The sequence below is a fragment of the Pygocentrus nattereri genome, chromosome 27, assembly GCF_015220715.1.
Source record: "Pygocentrus nattereri isolate fPygNat1 chromosome 27, fPygNat1.pri, whole genome shotgun sequence".
In the NCBI taxonomy this organism is placed as follows: domain Eukaryota; kingdom Metazoa; phylum Chordata; class Actinopteri; order Characiformes; family Serrasalmidae; genus Pygocentrus; species Pygocentrus nattereri.
The window spans coordinates 7,710,991-7,729,776 of NC_051237.1; the positions used below are offsets into that span (position 1 = coordinate 7,710,991).

Consider the following 18,786-nt stretch of genomic DNA (forward strand, 5'->3'; position numbering starts at 1 on the left):
CTTCAGAGAGTTTCTTCAACCCTAGCATTTCTGTATCTCTAGGTGCGCTCCCAGTCTCTGTCTGAAAGGCAGCAGGCCCTGGAGCACCTGAACACCCACTTGACTGACTTCCTGGCAGACAGTCATGAGAGCACCCTCTTCACACCATCCGAAAGACGAGAGCTCGAAAAAGAGGTAGCGAACTGCGGCCAGCACTGCCAAGCTCTGCTGATCTCCATGGAGACAGGTATTCAGGCATTAATGCACTATGTGTGTGTGTGTATTTATATAAATTGACTTTTTTCTGATTGTTTAGGATCATCTCTCGGTTTTTCTTTCTTTCGACATCTTTCTCTCTTAGTGGAAAAGGATGAATCGATATCTCGCTCATACCTCTCAGAGCTGCAGAGCATTAAGTCTCACCTGCAGGAAGCAGAGCAGAGGCTGATGAAGGGCTTGCAGGCTTCACCCCCCAGTGGCCTGTCAGGAGGTGGTGCAGACACTGCCATTCATATAGCAGAACAAGAGGTAAGCTGTATGTGGTATACCAGCCCCCTCTCCTGGCCAAGAAATATCATGTGTTGTGCTGTTGATCTCTCACAGTACCAAATTTGACTTAACACATCACAGTTGAGAATAACAGTCTGTTGCAGACAAAAATTAATTCTGCCAATACTGGTGTCCTTAAATTCTAGCCTATTTGTAAAGGATAAGTCTACCAAGGAGACAAACATTTGTGTTGCTCTTGATAAGAGTCTGTCTGTCTAAAAGAACTCTTGATAAGATTTCCTTTAGATAGTCCCCTAAATGCAAGTGACTAACAGTCCAATCTTATCGTTCTTGTTTTGCAGAAACTGCAACAGGATCTAAAAGGTCTGCAGTCAGATCTAGGCAACGTGTCCCGTCGATGCGTTAGCTTCTTTGAAGAGAAACCCACCTCTTCCAGTGTGCCTGTTCTTCGCTCTGAGCTCAATCTGGCTGTGGAGAAAATAGAGAGACTCAACTCATTGTCCTCTGTCTATCTGCAGAAGTCAGTACATGCACGTGTACACTTTCTTTTAGACATGTTTCTTCTCATTTTATTTACTCAGACTGACTTGACTGATGCACCTTTTCCTGTCAGGTTAAAAACGGTAGACGTGTTGATGAGAAGCTTACAAGTGGCTGAGTCTCAGGTGAAGAAGTATGAGGGTCGGCTAAGCGAGGAGGACATTGTTCCTGCTGACACCACTGCCATCCAGGCCTTGAGAGAACAGCTCAATGTGAGTCATTTTAACATATAAAGACACTTATCCATTAATTCTATGTCCATTTTATGACCCTCCCTTTTCTTCTTTGTCTGTCTACCTGTTTTTTAGAAATGGCATTTAGAGCTTGAAAAGCAGGATCACATCTTCCAGTCTTTGAGTTTGGAGATGCAGCAGGCACGGGAGGCAGGCACCCAGCTCAGCCAGCTGCATTCTGATCGTAGCCCCGAGATGGACCGCTACCAAGAGAAAGCCCACCAGCTTACAGAGAGGTGGAATGGAGTGCGCAGACAAATGGAAACACGGTAAGCAATTTGGCAGGAGAACAGTTAAAGGACGAAAGAGTCAGACGGAGACAGTGTCTTAAGAGTGTAATCTATAGGAGTAAGCGTTGTTGACAGTTAAAAATAATGTAATTATGTGTACAATTTTAAAACAAGTAGTTAAAGGATACAATATAAATTGATGTTTTGTAACATTTTAATATTTATAAAACACAACATGCAAAAAAAGAACTTACATTTTTATCTCATTTTAAATTAAATCAAATAAAAGCAGGCATAGCAATAAGTAAAGGTTTAAGATTAGCTAACAATGTATGCATTTGGCCAGTAAGAACTATTAAGTGTGTGTGTGTGTGTGTGTGTGTGTGTGTGTGTGTGTGTGTGTGTGTGTGTGTGTGTGTGTGTGTGTGCGTGTGTGTCCTAAAGGCTATCTGATCTGGAGATGCTAGGATCAGTGCTGCAGCAATACAGAGCGGGTCATTCTGCCCTGATCCATTGGATTGAAGAGACCACCGCAAAACAGGAAAATACCCAACCTGAGCAGACAGACAGCAAAGCACTGTCTGAGCAGCTCACCCAACAAACGGTGGGTCACAGGTTATTTCCCAATTAGAATTGGTTTTATTGGTGAAGTAAGGCACACCTAAAAGGAATTTGTCAAGACAGTAGATCACAGGAGGACAGATATAGTAAGACATAATAACTTAAATAAAGACCGAGTGTATTTAACACTGACTTCATCATGAACTGTTTTTCCGGCAGGCTTTGGTGGCTGAGATTGAACAGAACCAAGTCAAACTGGATGAATGCCAGAACCACTCTAAACACTACTGCACTGCTGTCAAAGTAAGCATCCTTAAGAATGGACTTGACAAATCTACTGTCGACTGCACTATTTTGACTGGCCTCAGTGAACAAATTTCTCCCGAAGTATGTCCCCATGTAAGGAACTGCTCTCAAATGTTATTTGTGTGTCTCTGTGTTTGTTCGTTAGGACTACGAACTGCAGCTCATGACCTTTAGAGCTTTTGTGGAATCAACTCAGAAGTCTCCTGTGAAACGACGTAGGATGCATTCTTCATCTGATGCCATAACACAAGAAGTAAGTGAGAACAAAATGATTTTGGGAGGAGGTGGGCACTATCAGTTTCTCTTAGGATTTGATTCTCTTAGTGATTTGAACTGGCCTGTTGTAATGCTGAGTCCTTTTGCTCTTCTAGTTCATGGATCTGCGCACACGTTACACAGCTCTGGTGACTTTGACTACTCAGCATGTCAAGTATATCAGTGATGCACTACGGAGACTTGAAGAAGAAGAGGTAAGGTTTAAAGTTGTCCAGTCTTGGAATTTTGATTTTTATACTTTTAAATTTGTGTTTTTTAACTTTTGTCAGAATAAATGCTATAATTAAAAGCTTGTTCATTGCTTACAGAAACAAGTTGAGGAGGAGAGACAGGCCCGGGTGGGAGAAGTTTCTGAGCTTCTAAGCTGGGTTAAAGGTCTCCAGGAGAGACCAGCTGAGTCATCACTTGCTGCACAGCAGGTATGGGTTGTGTCAACTCTAGCATAAATTTTAGCATGAAGTATTTGCACACAGATTTTGCCCATACATTTTTAAACTACCAAGCATTGGCACAGCTGAGTATTAGTACAAGATCGGAATAGTTTTGGTAACGCTGATTATGATAAGTTTATCTTTTACTTGTCTCTTTCTTCAGGCAGTAAATGAGCAGTTAGCTTCTAAAAAAGAAGGAATCACAGAAGCTATCAGGAGCACAGAAGTCTTCTTGCTATCAAAACAGGCCAGCAAGTGAGTGTGAAACATTGACAGGCAGTCACACTACTGTACATAAACCATTTACATGGTTTTTCTTTCTCCCTCCAAATATACATCAAGACAACAAGGCAAAATATCCACATGCACATATTTTATTGACATGACTCATATCTCCTTAGATTGTCTGCTGAAGAGCGTGCCCAAGTGACATCACAGCTGGATGACCTGACTGCTACCTACAAACAACTATGTGACAGTTCTGCTGCTCAGTTACAACAGTTAGAGGAACAACTGGCTAAAGAGGAAAAACGAAAGGTAGAGTTAGAGGTTTAAGCTACAGTTGCCAAAACAAGCTTCAAAATGCAAACAGCTTGCAAAACGATGCTCTGTGTTGCTTTAAATGGTTGTCTTATATAAAGTTTTTACAGAATATTGTGTGTGTGTGTGTGTGAGAGAGAGAGTGATAGAGTTGGTACTGCATGTTATTTGTTGCTTGTCACGTGTTTTTGACATCCATATCACCTCCATATGTCTCACAGATTTAGTTTGACATAACATTATTTTGTAATAGCATGGAATGAATTCCTCACCTACTGTTCACAGCATGCCTGTGATCATGTCATCACCATCATCACCATTTGCCATCTTCATCAAACACATCTGCTTATTGCTACCTACTGGCCCTGTATATTAAATGAAGTAGCAATTCAGAGCTAGTTTTCAGAACATTTGCATCATTACACCGAGTTGATATACAAACCATATCATTAAACAGTGGTTCAGCATATACAATCAGAGTTCATACTCATAATATTTATGTCCATTATAAGCGCTTTCCAGTTATTTATGGTTTTTGCATCACTGATTTGTACGTTTTATTTATTTCACTGGCAGTTGATAGGTAAACATGTACATTGTGCCACTGACATACATAACTACACGTAATCTTGCGAGGCCAGATGTGATCTTATAACGAGAATGCACATCTGGGGACAATTTGATAAACTTTTGTTGCTGGATTGCATAATCTTGTGCTAATAGGTTACAACCCATGTACAACCACCCCTGCCCCCTCCATATCCATGCTCCTTTAAGATTAACACGAACACAAGCAAAAGATGAGATGGCATATCAAAACACTTTAATTAGCTAATGTTCATGTTTGTGATGTGAATGTTTCCAAACCTCTGTTCGATATTGTTTTGCAAGAACTGTGCTTAATGAAAACTGATTCCATGAAACCACTTCAAATACTTTGTTAGAAGGTATCGGATATCCTGTAAACCTACACAGTAGTCTGATTTAATGAAACTCTTTGTCCCTTGCAAGTGGTAATATTTTATTGTATTTTTTTTAAACATAGAATGTGTTCTCTGTGTACTCAACACACATCTACATGATAAATTGGATTTTTTGGGGGCTTTTTGTAGTCATAGACAGTTTGTAACATACATGTCAACAAGAGCAACATCATCCACTCAGAAATGTCACCTTTTTTTTTTTTTTTTTTTTTTTTCCCCCCACATCAAGAGGTTTACATTCTTACCCACGCATTTATGCTCGAAGTTTTTGTTAGTAGACCCAGACATTCTTATTACTAGATCACATCTGGACCCACGAGACTCCACCATTTTGTGTGTGTGTGTGTGTATATATATATCAGTATTATGCATATAAGTAGTGATATTTGTGTGTATGTACAAGCAAGTGTGGTAATGGTCTTCTGTGTGACTAGAAATAAGGTTTGGAAATATTGCACACTACTAAAGATAGCAGTAAATGTATGTCATGGAAAGTGATGTAGGATGAGCACCTGAGGGCAGCTATGCGTACCCACATATGTTTGAGCATGATGTGTCCAGGTCATTGCTATGTACACGCATTTGCGTGTGTGTGTGCGTGTGTGATATTGTCTGTTTCTGGTCTTTGTCTTTAAAACAGTAATACTGTGTGAAATTAATCAGCATTTTGCTTTAAAATCACTAACAGCTGCCGGGAAAGATTTTTGAAATGAAAAAAGGTTTCAAAATGAACTTAGTCAGTAATTTATAATAGCTATTGAACTTTCGGTTTGAAAAACTTAAGTCAGTAGACTCATTAAGAGTTACTGTTTACTAATAGGTAAGTCTAAAAGCGCATTTAAACTAAATTACACGAACAGAAAAGTGGAGACAACTGAAATCCTAGAGATATAATATAAATTCCAAACCATAGGATGAGTCAAAACTTATATACGTCTACGACTATATAAGTCTCATAGGAATGTTAAGAAAACATACTGAAAGAAACGTCAAACAATTAGGGGCCAGTCAGTCCCGGGCAGTATCTCAGGCAGATGGAGTGTGGCATGCAGAATGCTAACATCCAGCTTCTCACCCTGTTGCACCTCAATCTGCCGAGCCGTCGGCCTATCTGTGTGTGTGCGTCTAAGGACCCCACCTCACACGGTAAGTAGTGCTCGCTTTCTCTCTTACCGTTGCTTCGTTTCTGACCTACCTTTTATTCTAAGGCACTTCTTTTTTTTTTTTCTTTTTTTATCTGTTCTTAGTGTTCATAGCTGAGCATATTTCTGCATTTTCCGAGTGTGTGCATGCAAATGCTTCTTGCTTTGTTGCTTTTAAAACATGTTTTCTTACATTTAATGTTTAACTGTTTAATTAATATTGTATGATCATGCTATATTTGTTTTGTCAAAATGGGTTGTGACCAATGTTGGAATTCATCGGATCATAAATTTAGTAAATTTTATTAAATGATCTGGTACTGCACATGACCAACTCATGATAGGTTTGCATGCTTGGGTTGTGGGTATTTTCCATTTTGTTCCTTGCTGACCTAATTTTAAGTAAAAAAGCTATTTAGTGAAACTGAAATAAATTGTAAATACATTTACACAGTGTATTTCTTTTTTAGGACCACAAGACCGTTGCTGGAGTAATTGATCTTGAAACTATGGAGACCTTTCCAGTTTTCCAGTCAGCACGTCGTGGCCTTATAGACCAGGACACATGCCGTGTGCTGTTGGAGTCGCAGCTGGTCATGGGTGGACTATTACAACCTGACTCCCCTCAGAGCCTCTCATTAGAAGAGAGTCTTGCCACTGGGCTAATAGACAACTGTACCTATCAGTCACTATTAGAGCTAGAGACTGCCCTTCATCTTGTCCAGCAGTTCCAAATTACAAAGAGTCAGTTTATACCAGTTGCTGCTGCTGTGGAGATGGGTCACATAAAAGAGCAAATTGCACTTCGAATTCTGGAGCTGCAGTTGAGCTTAGGAGGACTCCTGGATGTTTCAAGTAATGAAATTCTCAGTCTTGAAAATGCTATGACGAAGGGCTTTCTCTCAGTTGCTGTTTACAATAAGTTACATTCCCGCCTTGATCGCCGGGAGCTCATTGATCCAAATACAGCAGAAAAGCTAAATCTGTCAGAGTTCCATCAACGATGTGTTTTGAATCAGGAGACGGGATTGCGTCTGCTGCCAGTCAATCAGCAGTCAAGGGGAACGGTCTGTTTACGATCAGGCCGAAAGGTAAGCGTTTTCCGTGCGGTCCAAGAGGGACTCATTGACCAGCAAGTCACTATCCGACTTCTGGAGGCTCAGCTGTTTGCAGGAGGCATCACTGATCCTCGCTCAGGGCATCGGCTAACAGTAGATGAAGCTGTGCGACTTGGCCTTATGGATCAGGACCTGGCCTGTGCCTTATTGACTCGCCAGTTACAGACAGGAGGGATAATAGACCCAGCCAGTGGAGAGCGCCTGGAATTAAATGAAGCTATTCAAAGGGACCTTTTATCTTCACGGATGGCCCTACGGGTGCTGGAGTCTCAGTGGAGTTTTATGGGCATGATCTGGCCAGAGTCAGGGGAACTACTTTCAATCTCTGATGCTTTGCAGCAAGGTGTTGTTTCAGGGGAGCTTGCCTGGAAATTTCTAAGCAAACGTCATTTTGTTGGTGCACTTTACTGTCCAGAAAGCGGTCGAGTGGTTCCTCTGGCCTGTGCTGAGAAGATACTGGGAACAGAAGTCGTGGAGGTCCTTGAAAAGACAAGGGTTCCAGATGCTCTGCCTGCCATGATTTCGTCAGGTTCTTTAAATGTTAGTCGCTGGGGCTCTTCTTCATCACCATTACTTTCTTCACCTGCGTTCTCACCCCCACACCTTCATGATGACACTTCCTTTTCAGAGGGAGCAGGATCAGAGGAGCAGGTCAAATATCGCCTCCTCTGTTACCTGATGACGCACAGCTACATTAATGCCGGTTCAGGAGAGCGTCTAGTCCTGTTGGAGCCTGAACTGATAGAGCTTATTTGTCAACCAACAAAAGACCAGAGCAGACCTGAACCCCACTTGGGAGAGCCCTCAGACAGAGAGAAGCCTGATTTTAGTATGCCGTTCAGTGAACCAGAGCAAAGAAACATTGAAAATCTCACAGAGGCACAAAAAAGAAATGTTACTGATAATGCTGTTTGTGAAACTAAAAAAGTAAAAAGTCCCCTAGAAGAAGATGCAGCTTATGAAGAAAAAAGCAGCTTAGTAAAGAACTCAGATAATGCCTTAGAATTAGCAGAGACTGTACCTGAAGTCCAAACACTACCTTCATTTATAAAGCAGGTGAGCATTTTACCAACAAATTCTGTCTTGGACTTGTTTACTAAAGAGGTTAAAGAAATAAAGAGGGAAGAAACAGTATTGGGCCTAACTGACCCAAGGCCTCTCAGCATTGAGATGCCTAAATTAAATCAGTGCTTGCTTGACGAAAAAGAAGAAGCCGCACCATCTAAGAATAAACGATTAGGCACAAGGACAGAAAACACTGCTGCTGATATTTCATTTGAAGATGCTGCAGAGGAAAGCCAGGATGGTCAGGTGGACCAGAATGACAGATTAGACAAGATTAACCTACTGAGTATTGCCAGAGAAGGTGTACAAGTCAAGAAAATTGAAGTCACAGATATCTCAGATCAAATGGACACATACAGAAATACAGAAACAACAGACTCTTCAAAAATTCCAAAGATGTTATCCATGGAACAAATTGATGAAGATGCAGAGCTTGAGGACAAGGCAAAGCAGTTATTGCAAGGTGGTCTTTTAACTGATGGAGCCCAGAAGTTGCTTCTGGATAAGGCTGTATCCCAGGGTGTGCTTCTAGGTCACACTGCTGTCAAAGTTATGTCAAAGGCAGGACTGTTTGGTGGTTTCCTGGATGTGAGTGCTTGTAAGTCACTTAGCGTTGAGGATGTAATGCAAGAAGGCTTACTAGATGAAGACTTACTGAAAAGTGTTCTTCAGTCAGAAAAGACTTTGGCTGGTGTGATTGATGTGGAACATAATCAGATATGCTCATTGAAGGATGCTGCTCAGACAGGACTTTTGGACCCAGACACAGTAGCTAGGCTCCTTGAGGCTCAGGTTGTTTCTGGGGGAATTGTTGACCTTCGTAGGGGCAAGAAAGTTTCAGTTACCCTTGCAGCAAATTTTGGTCTAATAGAAGAGGCCCAAAAGGAAGATCTGCTTGCAATGGAAAAGTCATGCCATGGAAAAAGTTCTAATCCATATACATCACATACAAAATTAACACTACAGCTACAGATGGATGGTGTGGTAGATCCCAAAACAAAACAGCCTCTGTCTCTTCAACAAGCCATTCAAAAAGGCATCATTGGTCACAAAGAAGCCCAGCAGATCCTAATGCAGCAGGTGGCTGAAGGTGGAATTGTGCATCATGGCTCTGGCGTTCGTCTCTCTGTTGCTGATTCAGTACAACAAGGCCTTATTGACAAATCATTTGTGCAAAAACTGGAAGACTTTGAGAAGTCTTGTCAGAGGCAGGAACAATTCGGTTCAGATCCAAACAGTATTTCTGTCCAAGCATCTGTAGGCTTTATTTGTGATTCTGTTTCAAAAAGCAGACTTGCATTGACTGAAGCTGTTTCACGTGGTTTCATTGATGAAGACACTGCAAACAAAGCTATGGCCTCTCCCAATGTAATAAGTGGCCTTTTGGACCCTCACAGTGCTTGTATTGTACCTTACTCAGAGCTTATTAACCAGGGGAAGATTGACATTGAGACAGGGCGGCGATTCCTTGAAGTAAGGCCCTTCAGAGGTGTTCCACAAAAACAAAATGGTGGCATGATGACTTTGCCAGAAGCAGTGAAGACTGGTCAAGTTGATCCTGTTCCAGCACTCAGAGTATTGCAAAGCCAGGCAGATTCTGGGGGAATAATCAATATTTCAGATGGCAAGAGGCTCACCATTCCAGAAGCTGTTGAGAAAGGTCTTGTTGAAAAAGATATTGCCAGGGTTATTGCTACAAACCAGATAGTGAAAGGTGGATTGATTAACCCTAGCAGTGGTCATAGGGTGTCAGATCTTAAGGAGGCTGTGCAGGAAGGGCTCATCTCTAGAGAAATGGCTGCAGAACTTCAGGATAATTTTGACCCTGTGGATGAACCAAGTTATAAGGAGGAAGGCACTGCGACAGTGGTTCCCTCAACAAGTGGAATGTATAGTCCTCTTGTGTCGAATCAAGTCAGCCATTCTAACAGCCAACATGAAAGCACAGAAGTGAGTGCAGCACATCTTTCAGAATCAGAAAAGACTGACTGTATGATTACAGAGGTTCTGGAGGCACCTCAGCCTGAGAAAACACAGCTTCTTCAGCACTATGCACCATATGAAATGGAGGAACAAACGCATAAGGTTATTTCATCTACTGATTTAGAGATAAACACTGATGCATCATTGGAAGTGCTGACTCATTTTGCCCTAAAAACAGAAAAAAGGTTGCAGCAGGCCATTAAAGACTTTGACCCTGACATATATAAAGAACTGCAGCATCAGCCAAGTGAAGTTCAGATTCCACAGTTGTCTGAGACAGAATTTGAAAATGGGAAGAAATATGACACCACACCCACGCCTGACCATCCCCCAGAGTCAGACAGCCAAATGCAGCCAGAAGTTGAACTAGCACCTACTAAAACATACACAAAGCTGGAAAACTATGAGAAGAGTGGCTACAGTATTGCCCCAGACACCACGCATACAATACACGATGGACAAACTCCATCCTCAGAGGAAACAAATGGACAATTTTCTAAGGCTGCAGAACAACAGTCTTCTTCATATGCAAATGCAGTTTGTGAAAGCAAACAGAATGTTGAAAATGGAAAGGGCGTAGCGGGGCAGAAGATACAAGTGAAAAAAAGTGGAAAAGGGAAATATATGAAGCAAGCCAGAATAGGTACAAAAAGAGATGAAAGTTTGGATTCTAAGTCTCTGGATGAGAATGCGGCATTGCCTTCAGAGGGTACAGAGATTAACAGAAACCTTTTGGACACTCATGAAGAATCTGTTAAAGAAGGTGCAAATCTACAGAAAGAGGAAATGACAGGGTTGGAAGATGGAAACAGTACAACAGTGAATTTATCACATGTAGTGGATGTGGAGAATAAAATATTAAAAGATGTTCCAGATATTGGTCATGAAGAGGTTCAAGTAAATCTGGAGGTTAGAGAATTGAGTGTTGTAACTCCTTCAGAGGACACAGAGAACAAGAGCATAAGAGCAATGGCAGGATTTGATCCAAAAACTGTGGAAGACATCAAAGAGAAAAAGGTTGAAGTACAGTTGGAGAGCCTGACAACTCAAGACATGAGTGTAGCCTCATTTGTGAAGGACACTGAGAGCAAGACTGGAAATTATGTTCTTGGCATTGATAAAAAATCAGCTGATGGAAAGAATGATGTTAAAGAATATCTGGAGGTTCAACGGCCTCTAGATTTGAGTGTGACTTCAACAATAGAGAGCACTGAGAATAAGTCTGGAAAAGAAGCTGTTGTCATTGACCAAAAAACTGAAGAATATGGGAAATTAGAGCAAGAGGACAAATTACGTTTGAATGCTCTGCAGCATCCAGATATTAATGTAGTTCCACCAGTAGAGGGCACTGACAATAGGATGAGAACAAAAATAGGAGTTGTTGATCAAGAATCTATTGATGTCAAAGTAGATTTGGTTACTCTACAGCCTCTGGGTTTGAGCATGACTTCTCTTGTAGAGGACATTAAATACAAGTCTGGAAATGAAGCTTTTGATCAGGAATCTGAAGTGAAATTAGAGAAAAATGACAAATTAGATTCTCAGGTTATACTGAATCCAGGTATGAGTATAGTCCCACTTGTAGAGGGCACTGGGAAGACTGGAAAGAAAATTGAAGTAACTGATGAAATACCTGTTGAAGATGTGAGAGAGAGAGAGGCCAAAGTAGATCTAGGGGTTCAGCAGTCTCCAGACTGGAGCAAGACTTCGCTTGTAGTGGGCATTGGCAGCAAGTCTGAAAAAGAAACTGTTGATCAGGAATCTGATGTAAAATTTGAGAAAAAGGACAATTCTGATTTGGAGGTTCTACTGGTTCCGACCATGAGTATAGTTTCATCTGTAGAGGGCACTGAGAAGACAGGGAAAAAAGTTGTAGTCACTGATGAAAAATATACTGAAGATTTGAAAGTAGAGATAGAGGCTGAAGTACAATTAGAGAGTAGACCAGATCAAACAGATGCTTTGTCTGTTATGGGAGAAGAGTATGAAACTGGTAAATGTGTTTTAGACAGTGAACAGAAATCTATTGAAAGAAATGAGAAAATGGAGAAATTAGTCAAAGTAAAGTTGACAGGAGCGCCTGAAATAAGTTATAGCACTGCTTTCCCTGGGGGTCTGCAGCAGAGTGATGTCGTGGAGGAGGTAGTTGTGAGTATCCAGAAGCAACCAGCTGAAGATGAAAAAATGAGTCTTGGAGCAGAGATGGCAAAGGAAGAACCTGCAAGTCTGCAGGATGATTACAACTCAGATCACAAATTACACAGCCAAATGCAACACCAAGACAATGAGACAAACCCAGAGTATGATAAAGAAGTGGATGCTTCTGAAGTTCATGTTCCAGAGCAAACCGATAAGAAGCGTAAGAAAAAGAAGCGTAAAATGCCCAAAGAAATGTTGCCGTCAATGGCAAATGCTGAAAAGGAAGCGGAGGAAGACACTGATGTCGTCACAAGTCAAAGTGAGAAACTAGATGTAGTAGAAACAGAACGGATGGAACAGCCTCAAAAACCTCACCAAGTGCAGCTGGAGAAAGAGACACTTCTGATGAAAGCCAAACAAAGCATTCTTAAAAAAGTCTTTGAGCGGGGAGTCACTGAGAAACAGGCTGCTAAAGAATTAGAAGCATTGCGTCAAGGGTCTGGTAAAGAAGGTCATGTGGCCATTCACCAGAAACCCAACACAGAGCAGGATAGTTCAACAAGGGAAAAGGATGAAACACATCAGAAAATGCAAGTAAATACAAATGAACAGTTAGTGGCAGGAGATGTAGCTGGGACTAATTCTAAACAAAATTATTACAGTCAAAGAGCCCCTGACATCTCCCATCTGAGATCTTCTGTATCTGTGACTCAGCCTGCATCAGACTTGTGCAAAAAGCAAGACCTAAGCACGAAAGAAACCTCTCATGTTGTTGCTATGGACACAAGTAAGCAAAGGCTAACTCACAGTGACTTAGATGAGAAAGTTGGAGAGAGAACAACAGAACAGGTTGAACATGAGTCACTTTGGAGAAGAAGTAGTAAGATAGCAATAAAAACATCTCAAGTAAGTGAGCAACTATGGCCTGCTCTTGATGAGGGCTATGAAAATAGTGAAAATGATTTCACAGAATCTCTGCCTACAGTCACATTTGCTAGGGAACCTGCCACTGTACTACGAATTGAATTTACCAAGAATGAAGCTGAAAAGCCGGGATTAACAACACTGGAAGTCAATGAGCAGTCATATACCACGCTTTCTGAGGGCAAGTCTTTGCCTCCCATCAAATTAGATAAGGATTCTGCTTCTTTACCACAGTGTGACGTTGATGTACAAACCTCTAAAACAGAACCAAACTCAAGCAGCACTGAGCTTCTGCAAGACATAGTTAAGGATTACGGTCATGTGGACAGTGAGGCTAAAGATGAAGCTTTCCTACAAGAGTCCAGACAGTCAGGGCTGTCGCAGTCAGAAGACATCCCAGAGTCAGATGTAACCGAGCAAGAAAAAGAGGAAGAAGAAGCATATGAAGGTGTAGATAATGAACAGGTTGATGAACCTAAGAAAAAACAGGGGGCCACCCCACAGATAAGCAAGGTAAGCAATTAATTGTACAATTTCTCTACAAATTCTGTTTTAGTTTACTGGCAGTCATAAGCATAATTACTGTAGTTAGCTTAGACTGGATATTCTTGTTCTAATTAATTTATATTTCTCTTCCTCAGTCCTCTTTGGCCCGCCAAGAGTGCCTAGAGCATGACCAGAGAATTCTGGCTCTCCTCTCTATGGTGAGACACACTGAGGTATGTCTTAAACAGCAGCAGCAACAGTCTATAGGCCGGAGTCTTCTCGCACTTGATGACATCATCAAACAAACAGAGGTGGGAGCTGTCGGTAACATTAAATCATATTGAATTAATGTGTCTGCCAGTGAATTAATGTTTTTATTCTTTCTCTTTCTCCAAAACCAGACTCTAGCTCTGGAGCTTTGTGATTTGGAGCCACAAGTAAACAAGGAGCTTGAAGCATCTAGACAGCTTCTGGGGTCCCACCTTGAAGACGTCCCACCTCAGTTACTCATGGCCCTGGAAAAGGATGGCCGCAGTTTGTCTCGTGCATTTGATGCTGCACGAGAACTTTCTCAGAGTGTTCAGCAGGGAATGAAATCACACCGTGATGCACGTAAGGTAAGAGAAAATATTCATTTAAGAATGAAGACTTTCTTTTTTCAATATAACATGGTTCCCTGTGCTCTTTAAAACCCAAACACAAAAATAACACCTATATTCAGCCTTGAACTGTGTATTTTACCTGATCATTTACTCCTTTGTGAAATAAAGCTAAAACATTTGCCATTTTAAGTATGTTTACGTGCAGTCATAAAATAAGCAGTCATAAGCTTGTGCCAGTCATTAATGATATTACATAGTTAAATTTAATGCTGAAACTGAAAGTGTTTTGTATTTAGCCTTTGTTTACATGTTTCTCAGTACTACTATACTGTTAATTTCTGCCACTGGAGTTCCTCCATTACATTAAACTTGTCACACCATGTCTTATATGGAGCTCACATTTTGCACAGGGGCACAGTCATGCTAGAACAGGACAGTGCCTTCCACAAACTGTTGCCACGAAGTTAGAATTAATTGTCTAAAATGTTTTTGTATGCTGTAGAATTAACATTACCCATGACCAAGGGGCCTAGCCCAAAACCTGAGAACAGAAAAACAGCCCCAGACCATTATCCCTCCTCTACCAAACTTTTTTGGCACTACGCATTCCACTAAGTAGCATTCTCCTGGCATCTGCCAAACCCTGATTCAACCCTGATTCTCACAGTCAAACTGTGAGAAAGTGAAGCATGCTTCATCACTCCAGATAATGCATTTCTTCAGCTCTCGAGTCCTGTGGGTATGTTTTACACCACTCCAGCTGATACTTGGGATTTACAGTTGCTTGGTCATGGAAAACCATTTCATTAAGCTCCTGACGCACAGTTAGTTTGCTAGTGTTGCTTCCAGAGGAACTTTGAAACTCTATAGTGAGTGATGCAGCAGAGGATAAGGCACTGCTACAGAAATTCAAATAAAAACAGAAAACAGTGATTATTAATATACTTTGATTTGTATTTGGGCCAAAATGGTATAAAGTCAAGAGGGGGGGGGGGTATTCACTTATTCTGACACCTACAACGTGTTCCAAAAAAGCCAGATGAACAGTGTGAGTCAAGGCTCACCATTTTGCACAAAGTGCATCAGTAAAAATCTAGTAGTTTTTAAAAAAGTGTTCTTCAGCAAGCAAATGCAGAAATAGGTGTTTGACATTCTACGATACATAATAATCCTCATAAAATTCAGGGGATCTGACAGTCTGTTTGTGTGAAGTACAAAGCCAAAAAGCATAACTGGATGCCCATGATGATACTTTTGTCAATAAACACTGTTCATTGCTGCATGCTAAAATGTGAGTTAAAAAGTCATATGTCAGCAGTTTCCATAATTGCCACCAGCTTCTCTGCGCTTGAGCTCATCTGAAATGGACTGATACACAATGGAAACGTGTATTGTGTTCTGACAAGTTAACCTTACAGATTATTTATACAAGTAATCGATGTTCTGTAAAAGAATAAAGGACATTCAGATTGTTACCAGTGTAATGTTTAAAACCCAGCCTCTGCCTTGTTATTGGGGGGGGGGTATTAGTGGGTCTGTGAAAGCACCGTTAACGATGAACAATATTTTTTATTTTTTTCAGAGAAAGCCATGCTTAGTTCAGCATGACAAAACCAAGCCACATTCTGTACTTCACAGTAGCATGGCAGCATAATCAGAGAGTGCTGGTGCTAGACTTACTGCCTGCCTCTCAGTCTTATTTAGCTTAAAATATGACAACAAAGGCCCCATACGGTTGCACAGTGGAAGAGTTGTATAACAGACAAATGGCAAAAAATTCCGCTTTCAAAACTTCATCAGTTTGTGACTTCCAGCCTCCAAGCAATTATTATGTGTTGTTAAAAGTAAAAGATATATTATCCAGTAGTAAACATGCTCCCATCCCAACTATTTTGAAACATGTTGCAGACATAAAATTTGGAATAAGCATACATTTACAAAAAAACAATTATGTTCTAAAGGTAAAAGATCAAATATTGTGCTGTTTTCTGTGTAATACAATACCAAACGCTGTGTAGCATGAGAAGCTGGCACCCAGGTCGTCTTCTGTTGGATGAATGGTGATTGGTAGGGTAAATTAAGGGACGTTACCATCACCTAGAATCATGTTTTCACTACAAAGGAAATACACTATAGCAGTAGTCACTTCACATTACACAGTATCTCAGATAGTAGATACATTAAGTTATGTATATGTGAACTGGCAGGAAAAAAAAATTTGTGTACTGTCTCCTTTAAGTACATTGACAAAAAAAACTCACTAATTACAGTGAGTCAACATCTGAAAAGGATCTGCTTTTTCTCAGATGGCTGTGAATAACGAACTGCAATCTTTGGGTGGCCAAGTGGACAATCTTCTTGTCTGGCTTAAGCAGACTGAAGCTCAGATGGAACAACATACAAGGGAAGAAAAGATGATAGAGAACGAGAGTAGGACATTAGTGCACCTTGCTCAAAGACTGCAGCAGTGCAAGGTAAAATACACTTACAGTGCTCCAGTTGCAGCATGGTTTGCATTTTCATGATGGACTCTTTTATTATCTGATGTAAGATTTTATCATGTGTTTTTCACTTACAGGAGTTAGAAGAGCATCTCGCAGCACGCTCCAGTGATGTGAGCACTGTGGCATTTGACATCCAGGTGTTTATCTCAGAGTGTGCACAGGATCTGGAACCAGAGCAGAGCAGACATCTTTTGAGGCAGCTGCAGCAGCTGCAGAGGGCCTTTCATCAGGCCACAGGCCGCGCTCATGCCAGGGCCGAGGCCCTTTCAGTGCAGCAAGCCAGAGAGGAGGAGCGTGAACAGAAAGAGAAAGAACAGGAGGAAAGAGAGAGGGAGAAAGAGAAACAGACTGCAATGAAGAAAGAGGTTTGCAAATGCTGGTTCAGTTTTCATGCCTTAATACAATAATAACAGGAGTATGCAGTTTTGCTTTGCTCGTTGAACCATGGGCTATAACTGCTTCACAAAGATATAATCTGTAAATTAAATCTGATCTAGGTTAATATTATAGTAACTTCTCAACAGTTTATAACAGTTTGCATGCTCTTACAGTAAAAATGAGTGAGGAAGTATATGTTAATGATCCTTGTCACATACACAAAATTGCTGTTTTTAACTCAATCAAAGGAGCTATTTTATTTAATGCTATCAGTTTTGCAGTGCTAGTATTGCTCATCTCCATAGTGCTTTTACTGCTTGTTCAGCAAGTGTGTCCAGTCTTATCCACAAAGGGCCAGTGTGGCTGCAGGTTTTCATTTCAGGAAACCAGGGGTCCACATAAACAGCAGTTTGAAGACTGAAACCAGAATAAACAAGTGGAATCAGGTGTGCTCCACCTGAGCTCCAGGTCATTTTGAGTGAAAACCTGCAGCCCCACCGGCATTTTGTGGATAAGATTGGACATCCTGTTTTACAGCTTACTCAGCCAACTGCTAAAGTCTGTTTTGCTTGATGCATGTGTGTGGATATAACATGTGTATTAACTGTCTGCCTTGCTCTTACAGATTGCCACAGAGGACAAGCGCTTATGCCTCCTTGGAAAAGGCTAGAGATTTAAACATGGCCTTTTTAATAATAGAAAGCTTTTTTTTTTTTTCCTTTTTCTTTCTTGCTTTAAAGAAAAAGGAAAATAGCTGACTGACAAAACATGTTTGTGTTAATCTAAAACCTTTTTTCCTGCTTGACTGACCTTTTTGTCAGGATTTTTATCTGCTTGTGTACATGCTCTGGACACATCTTGCTCAAACAGTACATATGTGTTGTGTCAAAAATGGTGTGTGCTTAGTCTGTCAGTTTTGGTTGAAAAAGAGGTTGAAAATGAGCCACGATACTGGTAGGGAGGAGAGACCATATTTTGATCTATATTGCCAAAACTGAGATGACACTTCTATGTTTCCTTCCCTTTCTATCCACTTTTTTTTTTTGCTCCCTCTCATTTGTTGTATGTGGGGATTTAGGTGGTACAGCGGCAGAAGGAAGAGTGCTCGCAGAAACTTGAAGGCCTTACCATGTGGCTGGCTGGTGCAGCTGGTCTGTTGGCCAGTCAAAGAACAGGAGCCGATTCGGGTGATGTGGGCATGCTACAGAAGAAACAGAGTGAGCTTAAGGTGAAATACTAATCTGGTTGTTTGTTTAATATAAAATTACTATACAATTGAAATATGCAGCTTGCTGGTTTCCTTATACTCAGTAATAAAACAAAGAGAAAACACCGCTTAGGCATCTCATAATTTTAATAAAATCTAACTTTCTAGAATTTTGACATCAATGTTTTTTTGAAAACATTTTCTGTGATTAAGGCCTGCTGTGACTAGATTCTAGACAACTAGTCATTAGATGCTGAAGAGCTAATATTAGCAATGACTGCAAAATGACTGTGAAACTGCTTCTCTGGTGTGTACTGCCTTTAGGCCTGCTTACCTTTACCACACTGTCCTCTGTGAGTGAACAGACCTGTTGCTGAAAACAGAAGAGGGATCTAGATTTAGTTGATATTTGTTTTTGCCAGAACCCCAACACAGACTTTTGTATTATTATTCAATTCAATTGATGCATTCTAATTGATTCAGCTTATTTTGATGCCTTCAGATCAGTGCATCCTGATGACTTGATGCATTTTTACACCCTTAGTAATAATCTGTTTACAGTAAATTTGTGGACTTAGTCACATTTGAAGTACAAGAGATTTTGAATTTTATTATAATTTCTTTATTTATACCCAGATGTTTTAGAATT

General features: G+C 40.8%; 1 protein-coding gene across 25 annotated transcripts in view; it reads left to right on the forward strand.

Moving 5' to 3' along the window:
• The window catches only part of macf1a (microtubule actin crosslinking factor 1a), a 173,607-nt gene that overhangs the window by 96,382 nt on the left and 58,439 nt on the right, over nt 1-18,786 (forward strand). For 24 of the 25 annotated variants that reach the window (XM_037535220.1, XM_017694516.2, XM_017694533.2 and 21 more), the window contains 18 exons: nt 43-226; nt 341-507; nt 831-1,009; nt 1,103-1,241; nt 1,338-1,531; nt 1,937-2,096; nt 2,273-2,356; nt 2,505-2,612; nt 2,731-2,829; nt 2,944-3,054; nt 3,230-3,321; nt 3,468-3,603; nt 6,202-13,473; nt 13,602-13,757; nt 13,848-14,063; nt 16,355-16,522; nt 16,627-16,917; nt 18,009-18,158. In XM_037535220.1, the coding sequence (XP_037391117.1) occupies nt 43-226; nt 341-507; nt 831-1,009; nt 1,103-1,241; nt 1,338-1,531; nt 1,937-2,096; nt 2,273-2,356; nt 2,505-2,612; nt 2,731-2,829; nt 2,944-3,054; nt 3,230-3,321; nt 3,468-3,603; nt 6,202-13,473; nt 13,602-13,757; nt 13,848-14,063; nt 16,355-16,522; nt 16,627-16,917; nt 18,009-18,158 (9,906 nt within the window). The remainder of the gene's footprint in view (nt 1-42; nt 227-340; nt 508-830; nt 1,010-1,102; nt 1,242-1,337; nt 1,532-1,936; nt 2,097-2,272; nt 2,357-2,504; nt 2,613-2,730; nt 2,830-2,943; nt 3,055-3,229; nt 3,322-3,467; nt 3,604-6,201; nt 13,474-13,601; nt 13,758-13,847; nt 14,064-16,354; nt 16,523-16,626; nt 16,918-18,008; nt 18,159-18,786) is intronic. The other variant, XM_037535224.1, reaches the window with a different exon arrangement.